Source organism: Schistocerca nitens, chromosome 4 (assembly GCF_023898315.1).
Source record: "Schistocerca nitens isolate TAMUIC-IGC-003100 chromosome 4, iqSchNite1.1, whole genome shotgun sequence".
NCBI classification, from domain to species: Eukaryota; Metazoa; Arthropoda; class Insecta; order Orthoptera; family Acrididae; genus Schistocerca; species Schistocerca nitens.
In genome coordinates, this window is record NC_064617.1 from 150,191,962 (window position 1) to 150,211,327 (window position 19,366).

Consider the following 19,366-nt stretch of genomic DNA (forward strand, 5'->3'; position numbering starts at 1 on the left):
TAATAACCTTGACAGGAAATACTGAAGATATTGTAGACATGATGGAGAGAAGGATTCATATCCTTGGATAGAGTGAGACCAAGTGGAAGGGGAAAACCTCTAAATTGCTGAGAGGTGGGTACAAATTATACTGGCAGTCACAATAAAGAGGCAAAAATAGAGTGGGGTTTGTGTTTCACAGAGACATTGACACAGTTACAGGTGTGAGATTCGTAAGTGAAAGGATAATTAGAGCAAGAGTGAACTTGGGAAAGAATAGTTTTACTATACTGAAAGTGTACACACCTCAGCAAGGGTGCAGTGAGGAAGAAAAAACGAAATTCCTTGAAGAACTGGAAGAGAAGATAACATTATGATATTTGGGGATCTGAATGCTCAGGTTAGCATGGATAGAAATGGATATAAGGAGGTTATGGACCCTTTTGAATGAGGAAGACAAAATGTTGAGGGTGAAGAAATTCTAAATCTGTGCATAAGGAATCATCTTTTGGTGAAGAATAGATTCTTCAAGAATCAAGATAATCATAAGATTACTAGATATGGCTGGGATGGCAAATCTAATACAGTTATAGACTGTATATTAATGAACAAATTAATTGGAGGAAAATTAAGGGACACTAAAGTCATACCAAGTGAGCACTTTAATAGCAACTACAGGTTACTAGTGGCCGATCTAAATTATAAGATGAAAAGTGTGAATGCTGTACAAAGAATGCCAAAGTAGAAAATAAGAAAAGTTTCCAAAAATTAGTAGCACAAAAATTGCCAAAAACTGAAAGAGGTAGTGTAGAGGAAGAGTGGAACATATTTCAAACATCAGTAGTTAAGAGTGCTGTGCAGATATGCAGCAAAACAAAGGGTAAAGTGAAAGACAAAGAAACCAGTTGGTGGAACGATAGAGTAAAAGATGAAATTAAAAAATGTAATATGGCAAAGATAAACATGGAGTTTGAAAAAATAAATCAGAACCAGCGGCTGGTACCAAAAGATGAACACGAGGTGACAACACTGGAAAAGGAATACTGACAAAAGAAACTCAAGCAAAGAGAGTTGTGAAAAAAGAAAAGGAGAACAACTTAACACATCATCAGGAGAAAACCTCATCTGCTGTCTTGTTAAGTCACATCACCGTTCAACTCATGACATTGAGCATGTCATGCACATAAAGGGAGCCAATGCCAAACTGCTAAAAGATAAACAATCTATTCTGCAACGTTGGGCAAACTACTTTCATAACATCAGCAACAAAGAGTTTATGCATCCACCAGTTACTGGTCCTGATCCTACCTTAGGACCTGTCCCCTCAATTACACCTGAGGAAGTAATGCTTGCAATTAAGATGAAAAATGGAAAAGCAACTGTCCCAAATGACCTACCCGTGGAAATCTGGAAAATGCTCGGAAAGCCTGCTTCAGAATTCCTTGCCTCACTCTTCAACCGAATCATCACCGAAAAACAACTTCCACAAGCATGGACAACTAGCATAACAGTTCCAATCTGGAAGGGAAAAGGAGACGCGAATGATTGCTTGACTTATCGCCCTATTCAACTCCTCTGTCATACTTTAAAGATCTTTGAATGGGTACTTGCTAGCAGACTGAGGTATTCTCTCAGCAACACCAAACCAGTGTGGATTTGTTAAGGGTTGCAGCACCATCGATGCTATCCATGCCACGCGCCTTTTGATGGAAAAACACAGAGACAGACAGAAGAGTGTACACATGGTGTTTCTGGACCCAGAAAAGGCTTTCAATTGTCTCCCACATGATATTACACTCCTGGAAATGGAAAAAAGAACACATTGACACCGGTGTGTCAGACCCACCATACTTGCTCCGGACACTGCGAGAGGGCTGTACAAGCAATGATCACACGCACGGCACAGCGGACACACCAGGAACCGCGGTGTTGGCCGTCGAATGGCGCTAGCTGCGCAGCATTTGTGCACCGCCGCCGTCAGTGTCAGCCAGTTTGCCGTGGCATACGGAGCTCCATCGCAGTCTTTAACACTGGTAGCATGCCGCGACAGTGTGGACGTGAACCGTATGTGCAGTTGACGGACTTTGAGCGAGGGCGTATAGTGGGCATGCGGGAGGCCGGGTGGACGTACCACCGAATTGCTCAACACGTGGGGCGTGAGGTCTCCACAGTACATCGATGTTGTCGCCAGTGGTCGGCGGAAGGCGCACGTGCCAGTCGACCTGGGACCGGACCGCAGCGACGCACGGATGCACGCCAAGACCGTAGGATCCTACGCAGTGCCGTAGGGGACCGCACTGCCACTTCCCAGCAAATTAGGGACACTGTTGCTCCTGGGGTATCGGCGAGGACCATTCGCAACCGTCTCCATGAAGCTGGGCTACGGTCCCGCACACCGTTAGGCCGTCTTCCGCTCACGCCCCAACATCGTGCAGCCCGCCTCCAGTGGTGTCGCGACAGGCGTGAATGGAGGGACGAATGGAGACGTGTCGTCTTCAGCGATGAGAGTTGCTTCTGCCTTGGTGCCAATGATGGTCGTATGCGTGTTTGGCGCCGTGCAGGTGAGCGCCACAATCAGGACTGCATACGACCGAGGCACACAGGGCCAACACCCGGCATCATGGTGTGGGGAGCGATCTCCTACACTGGCCGTACACCACTGGTGATCGTCGAGGGGACACTGAATAGTGCACGGTACATCCAAACCGTCATCGAACCCATCGTTCTACCATTCCTAGACCGGCAAGGGAACTTGCTGTTCCAACAGGACAATGCACGTCCGCATGTATCCCGTGCCACCCAACGTGCTCTAGAAGGTGTAAGTCAACTACCCTGGCCAGCAAGATCTCCGGATCTGTCCCCCATTGAGCATGTTTGGGACTGGATGAAGCGTCGTCTCACGCGGTCTGCACGTCCAGCACGAACGCTGGTCCAACTGAGGCGCCAGGTGGAAATGGCATGGCAAGCCGTTCCACAGGACTACATCCAGCATCTCTACGATCGTCTCCATGGGAGAATAGCAGCCTGAATTGCTGCGAAAGGTGGATATACACTGTACTAGTGCCGACATTGTGCATGCTCTGTTGCCTGTGTCTATGTGCCTGTGGTTCTGTCAGTGTGATCATGTGATGTATCTGACCCCAGGAATGTGTCAATAAAGTTTCCCCTTCCTGGGACAATGAATTCACGGTGTTCTTATTTCAATTTGCAGGAGTGTATTTGGTGAGCTCTTTGCTGCCATGGCATCCCTGAACAGTATGTAAGCTGGGTGCAACTTTTGTACCATAATTCCACTAGTGTTGTTCGGGATCCTGCTGGAATTTCTTCACCCTTTGATATCACTGTGGGTGTTCATCAGGGCTCTGCCCTTTCACCATTGCTATTCATCCTTTGCATGGATACAGCAACAGCTGGCATACAGGCTTCACATCCCAGGACCCTTCTTTATGCAGATGATGTGGTACTTGCCAACCAAGCTTGCCCTGAACTCCAGCGCCAGGTTCAAACGTGGACAGACTGGCTGAAAATGGACTGCACCTCAATGTCCAGAAGATAGAGTACCTAGGATGCGACTCCCAAACCAGAGGCACCATAAGTATTGGCAAACAAGACCTGCAGAAGACCATACATTTTAAGTCACCTCAGACTGTGACACAACTCTTGATACTCGAATGAGGGTGAATGCAGCTTGGCTCAAGTGGAGACAGGTCACTGGATCCTCTGCATAAAAAGATGCCTCAGTATCTAAAGGAAAAAGTATATAAGACCACGGTACACCCAGGAGCAATGTATGGGACTGAGTGTCGCTCTATGTTACACACTATGGAGATGAAGATGCTTCGATGGTCCATGGGGCTGATGTGATGTGACCGTGTAAAAAATACAGTGCCCAGCAAAGGTTTGGTGTCACACTGATCACTGACAAAGTGAGGGAAGCCCGTCTCCACTGGTACGGCCACGTCATGAGAAAGCAAGACAACTCAGTGGCAAAAACAGTGCTCCACATCAACCCAGGAGGAACAAGACCACCAGGAAGACTGTCAAAGAGATGGACTGACAACATCAGGGGAGACATGCATGTTGTTGGCTTAAGACCAGAAGATGTCAATGACAGGGGGAAATGGAGGAGATGTAGGAAAACAGCAGAGCCCGCAAGTCAGGATTAATGCTTGGGGAGAGAGAGAGAGAGAGAGAGAGTGAGAGAGAGAGAGAGAGAGAGAGAGAGAGAGAGAGAGGAGAACTGGGAAGTGTTCACCCAGAAACTAGAGCAGGCTAGCACAGGGAACTAAAAACTGCTATAAGGGTTATTGAAAAGTAAAAGATCTGATAAAGAAGACATAAAAGCGATTGAAACAGAGAATGCGGATATTATCGGTGACATGGAAGGTATCAGAGAAGAGATGAAGAATTATTTTGAAATCTTACTGAATGGGGAAGGTGCACAAGAAAGTGACACTGAATTCATTGAATTAGAGGAAGAGCATGAGCCAATATCTTGGTTAGAAACAGAGAATTCCCTGGAACAGATGAAAAGTGGGAAGGCGGCTGGAGTAGATGAGCTGACAGCGGATATGATTAAAGCCGCAGGAATCCACGGAATACATGGTTACACTGGGTGCTGGGGGTGGTATGGAAAGAAAACAAAGTGCCAGATGAATGTAAGAAAATATTATAATACCATTGTGCAAGAAAGGTAATGGAAGGAAATGCACCAACTGCCGAGGAATCTCACTGTTCTCACACTGCCTTAAGATAATGGAAAAGGTCATAGAAAAAAGATTGCAGAAAATTCTAGAACACAAATTTGAGGAACAACAGCATGGGTTCAGAAGTAATAGGGGAACAGTAGATCTAATTTTATCTCTCCATCAGTTAATGGAGAAATACTGGAAAAAGGGAAAGGACTTGATAGTGGTGTTTGTGGATTTGGAAAAAGCATATGACAGTGTACCAAGGTATAAAATATGGGAATGCTTGAGAAAACATAATGATCCTGATTTATTAATTTAAAAAGTCCAGATGCTGTACAATGGTTGTGAGAGCAGTGTACAAGTACGAGGTGGAAGATCAAAATGGTTTAAGACGAAGAGAGATGCTCAGCAAGGCTGTTTGCTCTCCCCATTACTCTTCATTACACTTATGGACACAATCATGAAAGAAATGAAGGAAGAAGAAAATGAAGATCTCAACACTTTTGTTTGTTGATGACATCACCATTTAGGGAGAGACGGAAAAGGAGGTTCAGAGGAGACTAGATTACTGGAACACAAAATTTAAAAAATTCAAGTTAACTGTGAGTAGGAACAAGACAGTGGCAATGAAGATGAGCAGGACACCCGCACCTTGTCACACCATACTAGAGGGGGAGAAGGTCGAATGTGTGAAAAAGCTTCAATTCTCTGGGTAGCATCACATCATGCGATGGAAGTTCCAAACTAGAAGTCTTAAACAGAATAACAAAAGGATCTAGCTTCTTCCACAAGTACAAAATCTAATCTGGGACAAGGAGGTCCCTCAAAGAGACAAACAGACCATGTATAAAACTTATCTCCTGCCAATCCTGATGTATAGTCTAGAGGCCTGTGTCATAAATAAGAGAGAAGAGAGTTGAATACAAGCATGTGAAATGAAGTCCCTTAGGTCACCTCTACAAAAAACTAGGAGAGACGGAGTCAGTAATGATTATGTAAGGAGAGACCTGCAGGTGACATTGACTACAGAGGAGAGAATGAGTGCTTCGAGATTGAAGTGGTTCGGTCATGTGAAGCGAATGCAACTGACTTGAACTCCACGCCAGTATTTGGAGATGGAGGTACCAGGGAGAAGACCAATTGGGCGGCCTAGAAAGAGATGGACAGACCAGGTTAAGGAAGATCTCAAGAGGAGAGGAGTAACATGGGATGTGGTGAAGAGGGAAAAGCTATACCAGGACAGAAACCAATGGAGGCGTATTGTTCACAAAGTTCCTACCTGGCTTGCTGGAAGGAAATCCTGATGATGATGACTCTCATCATGCCTTAGCTGACATGAAAATAGGTGCTAAATTTTCTATTTGTACCACAAAGTGCATACAACAGATGCAGCTGAAGGACGCTATTGGCTGGTATGTCACGTTGTACATTTCCCCTTGCCATTGTGTATGGGCCCACCAACTACTTTCTTATGTACACACTACTATGACATTACTGGATTTCTTTCTAAAATAGTTTACTATCCACATGAAGCACATAACATTTCAAATGGAACTTATTAGTTTTAAAGCCCTCTGGTTATCTTCAGATGGTTATCCAGTCAGCCTAAGACTGTGCTTTTGGATTCACTGGTGTTTCTCCTGTATAATTTTCTGCAAGTTCTGTACTTTGTTAGAAAGCACTGCAGTTTTTTCTCTCTGTATAGAATACCTATCTCCTTCATGTTTTCATTTTACTTAACTATGTTCGTAAGCATTTTAAAACTCTTCGAATTTTCTGATTCTCTTAAAATATTTACAATTTTACATGTCTGATTCAAATTCTGGCCCAATATTTCAAATAAATGCCTACACTTTTCATTGGTATTAAATGTTTCATATACCTGCTACCAATTTGTGTGCAGGGACTTCCTTACTTTCATTATGGTCAATTGTTCTTTAACAAGTAAGTCACCATGTGACATTGTTCCATGATCTGTATTAATCTGGATAAGTGGAGGTGTATGATTAGAGAGATGGTTTTCAATAGTTCTAACTCCAATTTCTTTCTTTAAATATGTAACATGGTCAATGTAAATCTGTGAGGTACGTGTTATTTTTGTTGGTGACAACATTATTTGGGTACAGTTGTAGCATTATAACAAGACAGAATACCTAATGTAATTTATATTTTAGCTTAAAAAGCTTATATTCAGGTCTCCTAATTTTATAGCTTTTTTCCAAGCCAGGGATTTTATCCTGAAGTTGTAATGACAGAATTAATCATCACTGTCCAATTACTTACATTGATCAAATATTATTAACCTGAGCTGGCCTATCTTTATTGTTACTGCTGTTGATTCAAAGCCATCTCCCACACTACTCATTATTTATGTTATAAATGTCTACACCACAATTCTTTTGGACATCTTTCTATAGTATACAGCCACAATTTTATAATTACTTAAATAAACCCTTCGAGTAAAAGTGGTTTCTGCCTGAAATTACCATTTTATTAATTTTTTTTTATTTAAATACCTACCAGTGCCTTTAGCATGCAACACCAATTCTGTTGCAAGACAGACACACGTAGTGGTACACTGAGATACTTCTATGAATATAATGCATTGTAGCAGTCAATTACAGCATTCAAAGTAATAGTCGATGCAGAGATTGTGCTATGTGATTGTAGGAGATAGTGATGTGCGGCTTTTGTTAATGTGTCCATACTGAGGAGATCATTGACATTCAGAACAGTTATTACAGTCTCCTTCCTAGTTGCTGCTATTGCTCACCAATGTGCAAAGTCTCATCTGAAGATTTGACAGGAGTAAGATTACAATAAACTTTTCAGTTTCCTTATCTTTTAGAGATGGCTCCAGTTGTTCTTGCCTAGGGGTCTCATTCTTGAAGCTGAAATTCTCACATTTTAGGTTCTCATGGTTCAAATGATCTAAATAATTTTGAAAATTGTCATTGCAGAATTTTTGTTATTACATTAATTTATTTTGTCACATTTTTGTGTAGCACACGGTCTTATGAATTTATATTAGTTTCAATTATCATTTCATAAATGAATCCAGAAATAAACATAATAAACAATACTAGATTGTATAATCAATTATAGAAATTTCAAGTGTACCAAACAATTCTTAATTTCAAATGTTTCAAAAAAAGACTGTACATTCAGAGCAAGTGCATATCGATTGTAACAATAAAAAGAAAGTAATTCCTGTTCATAAATTGTAGCTTGAAATATATCACATTGTGTATAAAATTATATGAATCTTTTCAGTAAAACAGCTGAGATAATATTGACCTGTCCAAAATTCAAAAAATTTTACTGGCATTGACTACTATTATTGAGGAAAAGTAGTGTTAGGATGTCCCTTTACAAAGTCAATATACAATGTCATTGTAACGTAAATTTCATACTGTACTGCTGCTTTTATGAGAGGTTTTGAAATGGAACCACAAGGACAGCATGTAGTTTTGATATCAAATTTATTATATTTTAAGCACATTTTAGCTTGTTTTTTAGGACTATAATTTGTTTTAGGCATTAAAAGTTCATAAAAGTTTAGAGAAGTGGGACTGTCTAGGAAAAATGTGAATTTGGTTTCAAATGTGTCACATGGAATGATGGGAGGTTGGAAACTCTGTGTCCTACTGGTTCCAAAGTAAACTATCTTCTTAAAACAATTTATTGTTTACATTTTGCCCGTTTCTTCTTGTATTCATTGCTTACTATTATGATAAAAGTTTGTTTTGTGAAATATTCTAAAATTTTATTCCAAACAAAAACCAGCCCCCCAAAACCAATTGAAAATTTACTTTTGGCCAATGTCTTCAAGTATTCATTGCTCATTCTGATAACAAAGGCAACTTTTATGAAAAATGTTAAAATTATATTTGTTTTCATATTGCTGGGATTCAGAAGGCTACATATGAGTCTGTTCAGTCTTGCAGCCAAGTTTATTCACAATACATAAGTGAAGTGTGTTACTTCTTGGATATTTGCCAACTTGTTGTACTTTATTAATCAAGTATGGAACACTCTGTAGCATAATTTTAAATTTTTTGGGCTCATTGGTGCTGGCATCTGGTGCTCTTAATAGAAAAGTGGATATTCCTGGTGCATATGATCTGAAATGCTTTGTGTTCACTAGTATAGTTTATTTATAAATTAATAATGGATAATTTTTCCTATATTGCAAAACAATTCAATAAATTCACAGCATGTGTATTATGTGTGATTAAAAGTCTATTTCAATACATTTTCTTGCAACTAGGAACAGCCTGATCCATTGTTTGTAAAAGGAAAAAGACTGTATGGTTCACCACAAATGCTGCAACTTAGTTTGGATGGAAAAAGGTTATATGTCACCTCATCTTTACACAGTGCTTGGGACTGGCAGTTCTATCCTGATATGGTCAAGTATGTATAAATTCAGTCTTTTTTTCCTTATTACACTGACAATCTCAAATGTGTAAGTGTTGTATTGCTGTATAACACATGTGCCATGAAGAGAGTTATAAGCAATGTTACTGATGGTATAAGTATACCAGTTTTCATACATTTTCCATTTCTTTGCAGACATGGTTCATACATGCTGAAACTACATGTAAACACAGAGAAAGGGGGGCTCACTCTAGATAAAGACTTCCTTGTGGAGTTCAGAGATGAAACAGGTGGACCCGTCAGTGCACATGAGATTCGGTGAGTACTGTGATCTCAAAATTGCTATCAAACAATGTTAATATGTAATGAATACTGTCAATGTTGTTAACAACAGTCACAACTGTGGGAGAGATAATGTTTGAAAATTTTGCTATAGAGTTAACACATGTTATAAAAGTTAAATCAGTATTTAATGTGAAGTAGTTGCAAGACAGTTATCCATTATTGAATAATATGTGCAGTTATTAAACTTTTGCCGGCCATTGTGGCTGAGCGGTTATAGGCACTTCAGTCTGGATCCACACTACCGCTACGGTCGCAGGTCCGAATCCTGCCTCGGGCATGGATGTGTGTGTGATGTCCTTAGGTTGTTTAGGTTTAAATAGTTCTAAGTTCTAGGGGACTGATGACCTCGGATGTTAAGTCCCATAGTGCTCAGAGCCATTTGAACCCTTATTAAACTTTTGAGTTGTTGTTCTTCAGAAGCTAAGAGTATGAAAGATTAGTGAACATCATTAGTCACAGTTATTGAAAAGCGAACTAAGTAACCTTCTACAGAACTATGTTGAATGGAAATTTAAAAACTGAAAGAGTGAGATTTTATCAGGTTTGTCTCTTTTTGGTGAGGACTTCTTTCTTTCACTGATGGTCTTCAGTTTTTTATTTTACGTACTTCTCTATTTAATAATCATTCCTTAATATTTGATTCTCTCACAAAAGATAAATGTTCGAAGAATAGTTTATGAGATTGGCTACTGCCTATTGTTGCAACAAATAGTCTTCATATGCTACTCTTGTTGTTCAACATTTCAGCAAATATATGCATCTTCAATTAAAATTTCAGTAAATTAGGAAACTAGTAATGATGTGACAAATATGATGAAATGTGTTTGGATGAGAAAAGTAGATCATTTGTCCCCTTCAGAAGCTGTTAGAAGCCATTCCTAAAATTGTTTCACCATATAAGTTTATCAAGTAACTTCTTTTCATTGGCGACTCCCAAAATGTGTGAAAAATAGGAATAGAAGTTCTTGATCTTGTGAAGGAATCTGACATTGTCTGTTAATATCTGCTTGTGCTCACTAGAGTATTGGGAGCATGGTCCCAATTCTAATCATCATCCATATTAGCAATCACAGCCGTGGACCTCAGTATAGCATCTGTGTGGCTTTACTTTGTTTCCCATACTCATTTATATGATTGGGACTTTTGCTTCAAGCACATTTAAAACAGAACATTCACTACAGAATAGACTAGTTCAAGGTGTCTTTTGCCATTGGTTCTGCTCAAGAGGTTGCCATAACAGCAGCCAAACAGTCAGTTGTTTCTAATCAGGATAATGGAGGACTATATCAAAAGCTTATGATTTTACACAGGTTTAACATTACAAATAAACCAAAAATGCTTTACATGAATGGAAACTAAAGGGCTGGGGAAATTAATAATTGTTCAAGAACGTAGCAAACAGAAAAATACAAACAATATTGCAATATTGTTTCACTCTTCATGAAATATGACTATTTTCTTCTTGTACTCTGTTCACTTAACATAGGAAAGTCACCATGGGCCTTTAATGAACAGTAACTTCTTTGTAAATTAGAGTGACTGACATCTTTATGGAATGTTGGTTCATCAGTTCATCCTAAATGTCTCAATACTACAATCTAAAATTGGTGCCTATAAAATGGAGCTCCCCAGTAGAGGTTTTGTGAAGGATATTATCACCTCCAACCATTAGTTTATGAATGCAGTAACAACAGTAAAAGCATCATGAATTGAAGCATTTTTTGGTCTGTTCTGTCCTCAAATATTATTTGCTTAACCATCTTCCTTTTCGTTGTTAACATCACTTCCTCACTGATGTGGCTGCACCCCTTCTTACTCCTTGTTGTTCCATTTGTTCCCACTTTTGTGGTGTCATTAAGATCAAAAATATTACTTTATGCTGAGCATTCTTTTCCACTCCTCTTCTGTATTTTCTCTTCCTTCATTTGTTCCTTCCCTCCTCCCTCTTTAGTTCTGCACGTGGAATCGGACACAAATGTGGTTGACAGATGTTTTGTTAGCAAGTTCAATACAAGGTATCTTGTATCAGGTTTGATACAGTAATGTAAGAGAGCACTGGAGTTTCTGAAGTATATTTAGTAAAACAAAATGCTTGCAGTCCTTGATGCATGTTATTTTTGAACTGACCCTCACCTTATCCTGGCAGTTGCTGCTACAATAATAATAATAATAAAATAATAACCTAAATTGATACAGTTCCTAAACATAGTAATGAAAAACTGGAAAACCACACTTAATATCCAAACAAATTCAAATAATATCACATCACAGCCAATACAGATTAAGCGTGGAATATACCAAGGAGACTCATTAAGTCCTTTCTGGTTCTGTCTTGCTCTGAACCCACTATCCAACATGTTAAATAATACAAATTACGGATATAATATTACTGGAACATACCCACACAAAATCACACATTTGCTATACATGGATGATCTAAAACTACTGGCAGCAACCAACCAATCAACAACTCAACCAATTACTAAAGATAACAGAAGTATTCAGCAATGATATAAATATGGCTTTTGGAACAGACAAATGTAAGAAAAATAGCATAGTCAAGTGAAAACACACTAAACAAGAAGATTACATATTGAATAACCACAGTGACTCCATAGAAGCAATGGAAAAAACAGATATCTAGGATACAGACAAAAAATAGGAATAGATAATACAAATATCAAAGAAGAACTAAAAGAAAAATATAGACAAAGACTAACAAAAATACTGAAAACAGAATTGACAGCAAGAAACAAGACAAAAGCTATAAATACTTATGCTATACCAATATTGACCTACTCATTTGGAGTAGTGAAATGGAGTAACACAGACCTAGAAGCACTAAATACACTTACACGATCGCAATGCCACAAATATAGAATACATCACATACATTCAGCAACAGAAAGATTCACATTAAGCAGAAAGGAAGGAGGAAGGGGATTCATCGACATAAAAAACCTACATTATGGACAGGTAGACAATTTAAGAAAATTCTTTCTAGAACGAGTAGAAACTAGCAAAATACACAAAGCAATCACTCATATAAATACATCGGCTACACCACTACAATTTCATAACCACTTCTACAACCTTTTAGATCACTTAACATCAACAAATACGAAGAAATTAAATTGGAAGGGGAAGGCACTACATGGCAAGCACCCGTATCATCTAACACAGCCACACATCGATCAAGACGCATCCAACACATGGCTAAGAAAAGGCAATATATACAGTGAGACGGAAGGATTCATGATTGCAATACAGGATCAAACAATAAACACCAGATATTACAGTAAGCATATTATTAAAGATCCCAATACCACAACAGATAAATGCAGACTTTGCAAACAACAAATAGAAACAGTAGATCACATCACAAGCGGATGTACAATACTAGCAAATACAGAATACCCCAGAAGACATGACAATGTAGCAAAAATAATACATCAACAGCTTGCCTTACAACATAAACTAATAAAACAACATGTTCCCACATACAAGTATGGACCACAAAATGTACTGGAGAATGATGAATACAAATTATACTGGAACAGAACCATTATAACAGATAAAACAGAAAACACCACCACATAACAAACCTGACATCATACTCACCAATAAAAAGAAGAAATTAACACAACTAATCAAAATATCCATACCCAATACAACAAATATACAGAAGAAAACAGGAGAAAAAATTGAAAAATACATCCAACTGGCTGAGGAAGTCAAAGACATGTGGCATCAGGATAAAGTTGACATTATACCAATTATACTATCAACTACAGGAGTCATACCACACAATATCCACCAGTACATCAACGCAATACAGCTACATCCAAACTTATATACACAACTACAGAAATCTGTAATTATTGATACATGTTCAATTACCCGAAAGTTCCTAAATGCAATATAACATATACCGTACAGTTAAAAGGAAGTGACGCTTGATCAAGGTCCGCGTCACTTTCCATTTTTAACCAGACTTAACGTCTGAGAAAGTAAAGAAATAATAATAATAAATCACAACCATCTGCATAAACAAAACCAAGCTGCATCTATAGTTGGAAGAGAATTACTATTTTCCTTTCAGAATTTAAAATGAATGAGTAAATAAAAGGCTTGTTCTGAAATCTGCATTAATGGGCTGTTAAGACATGTGTTATTCAACCATACAGCACAGACAGTGATTTATTTCGGACTGTAAACATGAGATTTGAAATATCCAAAGAAGATAGCACACTGTTAGGTAATTAGGTCCCGTACAGGGTGTTCATTTAAGTCAGTCTAAAATCTTAAGAGTTTTCTTGTACAGTGGTCAAATCCTTGTCTCCAGATACTCTTTTACATCAATTTCATTGAATGCTGGGTTTTACATGTGAAATGTAAGAAAACAACTAGAGCAGATCAATAGCAGACAGACTTAAAGGCTATTAACTGGATATAGATAATTCCATCTAAATTCTGCATGCCTCTTACAGGAGAGAACCAGAAGCTTCTTGATGCAGCAGTTGAAAATTGTGTGATTTGGTGCACAGATAGTACGGTTACAGACCTTTATAGAGATTTCATTTACTATGTCATTAAGTTTAGTTTTCATTGAAAGAGTGAATTCAATGGGGCCTCTAGAAACTATTGACAAGAGGCTGCATGCTTATGTGGAAGTGCATGACCATCAGATATTGTATGTATTGTTTCCCTCAACTGCTATTTGATTAGAGGAATGATCTTGAAACTATTTTTTCTGTACTTTCTTACAATGCAATTTATAAGTGACTTTCACATGCAAAATATGTTACATGATTATGTGGAAGGTGTATTGTGATCATTTAACAGCGAATACAGTTTTAATGTGGTACAACATAGTATTTTAGATTTACAATTGGAAATCACTCTCTCTAGTAAGTTTTGAGAAAGATTGTTAGGTGCTCATTATACTGTGTTGTGCTAGTTTGACAGACATATCTAACAATGTTCAATGGCCTTCATGGGGGGTCTGTTCACATATCTTATGATTAATAGAATAGGCAACACATATGCTGTGTATTGGTTAGCAATTGCGCCAAATAGAATGTGATTGTCTTGAAATAGTGTCCCAAGAAGCAGTGCTATAAATAACTGCAGGTAAGAAACTAATAAGTATTGTGTTTAGGGTATCACTTCCAACTAAATATTTTGCAGATGGTTTCAATGTATGAAAATTTCTTGCATTACTCCACTTTGACATCAAAGCAACACAATATGAAACCACCACATAAAATGTACTGGAAATGTCAGCAGTAGGGTGTCTTCCAGGGGAGGCATGTTTTCTCCACAGTAGATATGTTAAAAAGAGATCTGTATGTTCAGTCCTTATTGATCTATTGATCAAAATTTTTATCAGAGTGAAATAGTAGAAGAAACTGCAAAGTTTCCTAAAAAATTGCACATATATAAAAACACATGTCAACAGATTGAATGGGGAAGGTATCATTATTCTCAGTTTGAAGTTGTAGTGTAGTGATTGTAGATTGTGAGACAGCTTTTCCTATGGTTATGGAGTTGTTCATTATTTAGTGTCTTCTACACTGCCTTAATTCAGAACTAGATTATCTCTACAACAGGGATAAACCTCTCTGATAAAAATTTTATCCTTTTTAAGAATTTCAGTATTTTTTGATGTATCCTATCAAGGGATTTTTCATAATAAAGTAAACCTCGACAAATATTAACTCTTTTCTTGTAACAGCTTTGTAAAATATTATTGCTATGACATTCACTTCTCGTGCACCTAAAACATTTCTAAATTCAGACCATGAATGACTAAAATACCTTCAGGTTTAACTGAAGAGTTTTGGGAGTAATTCTTAGACATATTCATTGAACCAGGCTTGTTTAGGTAACAAGCATATGTTCGTTACATATCCTCACACTTTGTTTTGTAGGGAGAAAGACTAGTGTTGATCAAGTTCATTGTATTGGGTAAATGCTAGTTTCCTAAATCCCAATGAAAATGTTTTGATTCATGGTAACACTTCTTTGAGAAAGAGTTCAAACTGTTTCACGGCAATTTGTGGCATTCTCATCAACTTTTTAAATCAGTAGGCCTATTGTTTTGTACTTCAATCTCATTGTTTATTCTTTTCCATCTAAATGGCGAGTGATATAATCAACTAATACAATGTTTTTGTTACTGAGGATGACAGTTTCATACCAAAGATGTAAAACCAAAATAAGAAATTACATACCTAAATTAGGTGGCAAAGTTATGGACTGAATCAAGTGTATGAACATTTGTTACCTAAATATATGCTGGGAATCCTCCCTGGCCACCACCTTTGTGGACTTCTTCAATAATATGTGACGTAGCCTGTACCACCTCATTCCTGCACTCTGCATCTTCCTTTAAAGCCAAAGTATTCAAGATGACTTTGCAAATTCTGTGTCCTGTAAAAAAATGATTGAGTCGAGTATTCATTCAGTGAGCTCACCAAACCCAGAGATACAAGATGTAGGTTACTTTGAAAATTCCACTCTCCTGTACATTTATTTGCAATGCTAAACTGAGCTTTCTGAAATCTGGAAATTTCTGTGAAGGTTGTTTCTGGAAATTTCAGATGACCTGGTAATTCCTGCAGGTCATGATAGAACATGTGCTTCATCAAATGCACCTAATCCCAAACTGTCAGCAGAAAAAATCACCAATTTGCTGAGTGGGTAGGCAGGCCTGTGCTGTATTCACAAAATGTACTTGGCAGGGCACATATAAAACTAAGCTGTGGAAGTCACGGTACCGGTCAGCCTACACCGATGACGTAACCATTTGCCAAGAGTGATCAAATGTGCCCCAGTTTCCGGAACCTGTCTGTGTTCTATACCATGCCACAGTGCCCAAATCTGCTCTTCATGCTTTCCTTTTAGCTATTTCTACAGTTTCCATGTGGGAAAGCCATTGCTGCATATTACATGGCATTGTTACTCCTGTACATGTTCAACAGAATGACATTATGCTCCCTTGTCTTTGACGTCACTTTGCTGCCTCATCATCTAGGTCCTCCAACTCAGGTGGTGTGTGGCAATTTGGCTCAATGGTGTGTTCATGCTGTCTGCAACATCGAATGTTCTGTGGAGTTCTCATTCCAATATAGATACTGCTCTGGCACTGCCTAGGGAAACCATAAAAATTTTTGCATTCACTTGGAATATCATTCTGATGTACAACAGTAGTATGAAGGAAGCCTATGGCAATAGTTCAGCGTTGACTTATACTGACCTGGTTTTGAACACTTGGAGAGTCCTGAATTCAGTGAATGATGGCTAACGTAACTTGCAGAATGTCCAATTTGACTGTTCTTAGATGCGACTGTAGTCTGATAGTTTTCCTGTGGTGCTGTGCCAATACAGTCAGAGTGGAACCATGTGTTGGCTTATACGTGCATTTGACAGATGGATGTCCACCTTAGAACTATTTGCATGACATAAGGTGGAAGTATAAAGTAGGTCTTGTCACTTTTTCTATGTAGCTTGTCATAACTCAGTTGCACCCAAGTTGCAGGCAACTCGGGTCTCTTCTATGTAGGCTGTCCCCGTATCTTCTGGAGGACACTGCACCCTCAATGTAATATTAGATACAGTCTAATTCCCCCCCCCCCCCCACACACACACAAACACAACACTTATTGTGCACATTAACTGTACTAAAACAAGCTGTGAATAGTGGCACATTGAGACCATATTTTGCTGCTAAGAAAAAGGAAGATTAGAACTAAACGTCCCATCCGAGCCTCACACATATTTCGGATGTCTGACATATACAAAAGGCAGACAGGTAAACAGCCTTTGAGTCACTCATGAAAGTGGTCCTTATACAGAAAGAGATGGACCAGATGCTTGTTACAGAAGGGCCCTTTTCAAAGGAAACATCCCAGCATTTGCCTGGACTGATTTAGGGAAATTACAGAAAACCCAAAATCTGGATGACCAGATGGGGATTTGAACTGTTGTCCTCCCAAATATGAGTAAAGTGTCCTAATCACTGTTCCACATGCTGCTAAGAATGCAGGACCAGAGGGAATGCACTCTCCCACAATGTCAATCAACTTTGTGCTAGTGAGCTACATCCTGGTATTGCATGTAACCTTGATCTTACCAAATATATTGGTAAACTATTTTCATGAACTTAGTTGTCTATCCAGTATGGTTACTAGATACTCTACTAAATCTTCAAGCAGCAGCTCCAACATTTGGTGTAGGATTTTGACATAGGAATCTTCTAAGTTAAAAGCTTTCCAATCAGCAAATTAGGAGTGCTGTTGGGAGAGTGCCTGTCTACATATTCTGTCTCATTAGTTGTAGTTCTGATTTGAAATTGATTATTGATAGGTTATGTGATACCTTGAATAGTATTGTGAAGTATGTCATTTGGGATTATCAGTTGTCATACCACTTACACTTGATATTGTAGATTCACAAGCTAATAAAAATATTATTTGTTGCAGGTATCCTGGCGGTGACTGTACGTCAGACATTTGGCTGGTGTGCGATGAGTGATCTGCAAATCCACCATGAAACAAGTTGTACTAACGAGGCCCTCACAGAAACTTGGGGAATTGCCTGTGTGATAGTTTGTCATCGTGCTTCAGCTTACCTGGATTAATCACACCATAATGGGAAAACTGCACTTATCAGCAAACTAATACTTGAGTAGATATCTATGCAAATAACAGAGAAAACATTTATGACCAGTAAACACTTTAACATTATTTTCTGTTAATTTAAATGAAACTGTACTCTGAGATTTTAGAATTTTTTTGTAAGTTTCATTTTAAAATTTGTATTTCACTGTTGAAAAAATAAATCACATTGCTGTGTAGCTCACTGTTAATTATTCCAGCATGAGTAAGTGGTAAGAACAATCTGACCTACATACTTTTTGTAATTTGTTGCAAAATTTTATTTATATGCACAAGATATTAAATTTACAATAATTCTTCATAATGGTACCCTCAGCTGCTATGCAGTCATGACATTTTCACGCAATGTTCTGTCATAACTGTTACATAATGTCAGTGTTGTCTGAACAGTTTAAACTGCTGCACTGCTAGCCTGTAGGTGAATGTGACTCTTTCAGACATCATAATATCATCAAGTTCTCAAAAAAGTTCATGCTATAGAGCAAGAGAAATAAATCTTGATAGCTAGCTTTGAGAAATGCACCAAAAATTATCAGTGGACCCAACAGCCAGAATAATCAGGAGGACATAGGAGCTGCTCAATTGGAACAGGATCTTATTAATAAATCTCTCTTGGGCACCTCAATCACATTTATTTTACACTTTCCAAAAGTTCGCGAGAAGGACACACCCCTAAGGCCCATTATGAGCATCACTAAATTGTTGACTTGTAGACGTGCAAAACATCTGGCCAGCCCTCAACTCTACATGTTCATTACTGTTTGCATAATATCAACTATAAGATGAATTTCATCAGCTGAATCAAAAGCCTGCATCTTGGAGGTGGAGATAGGATGGTCAGCTTTCATGGGGTCTCATTATTCATGCATGTTCCCATCAAACTTCAGAGATCTCCTCTCCCAGTTATTCTGTGCCAATGTTGTGGATTTATTTAAGCACATTCTGACAATCATATTTTTTGTGTGGTGGAGAGTATTTCAATTACATGGGTGGAGTCAGAATGGGAAGCCCATTAGCTCAAGTTATGGAGTACCCTGAGGATGTCACATTGGACACAGCTCCTGCAAAGCCTGTTTTATCATTAGCCATTTGTTGTCTGGCCTCATGGATGTGAAAATCTGGAAGAATTCTTGGGTTATGTCAACAATATAGGCGCCTCACACAGGCACCTCACTGCTCCTCGACACCCTTGTCTGCTGAAATCTGGCATCTGCATACTACCAGCTATTGTCCACCAGAACAGAACCAGTCTGTTCAGAAGACCCTGGAGCACCTAGACAAAGCCATTTC

The 19,366-nt window shown here is 38.6% G+C and overlaps 1 protein-coding gene across 1 annotated transcript in view; it reads left to right on the forward strand.

Moving 5' to 3' along the window:
• The window catches only part of LOC126252024 (methanethiol oxidase-like), a 135,860-nt gene extending 117,605 nt beyond the window's left edge, over positions 1-18,255 (forward strand). The window contains exons 9-11 of the mRNA XM_049952809.1: positions 8,941-9,086; positions 9,246-9,368; positions 17,882-18,255. Coding sequence (XP_049808766.1) covers positions 8,941-9,086; positions 9,246-9,368; positions 17,882-17,933 — 321 coding nt within the window. The 3' untranslated portion in view covers positions 17,934-18,255. The remainder of the gene's footprint in view (positions 1-8,940; positions 9,087-9,245; positions 9,369-17,881) is intronic.
• Positions 18,256-19,366: the final 1,111 nt, after the last annotated feature.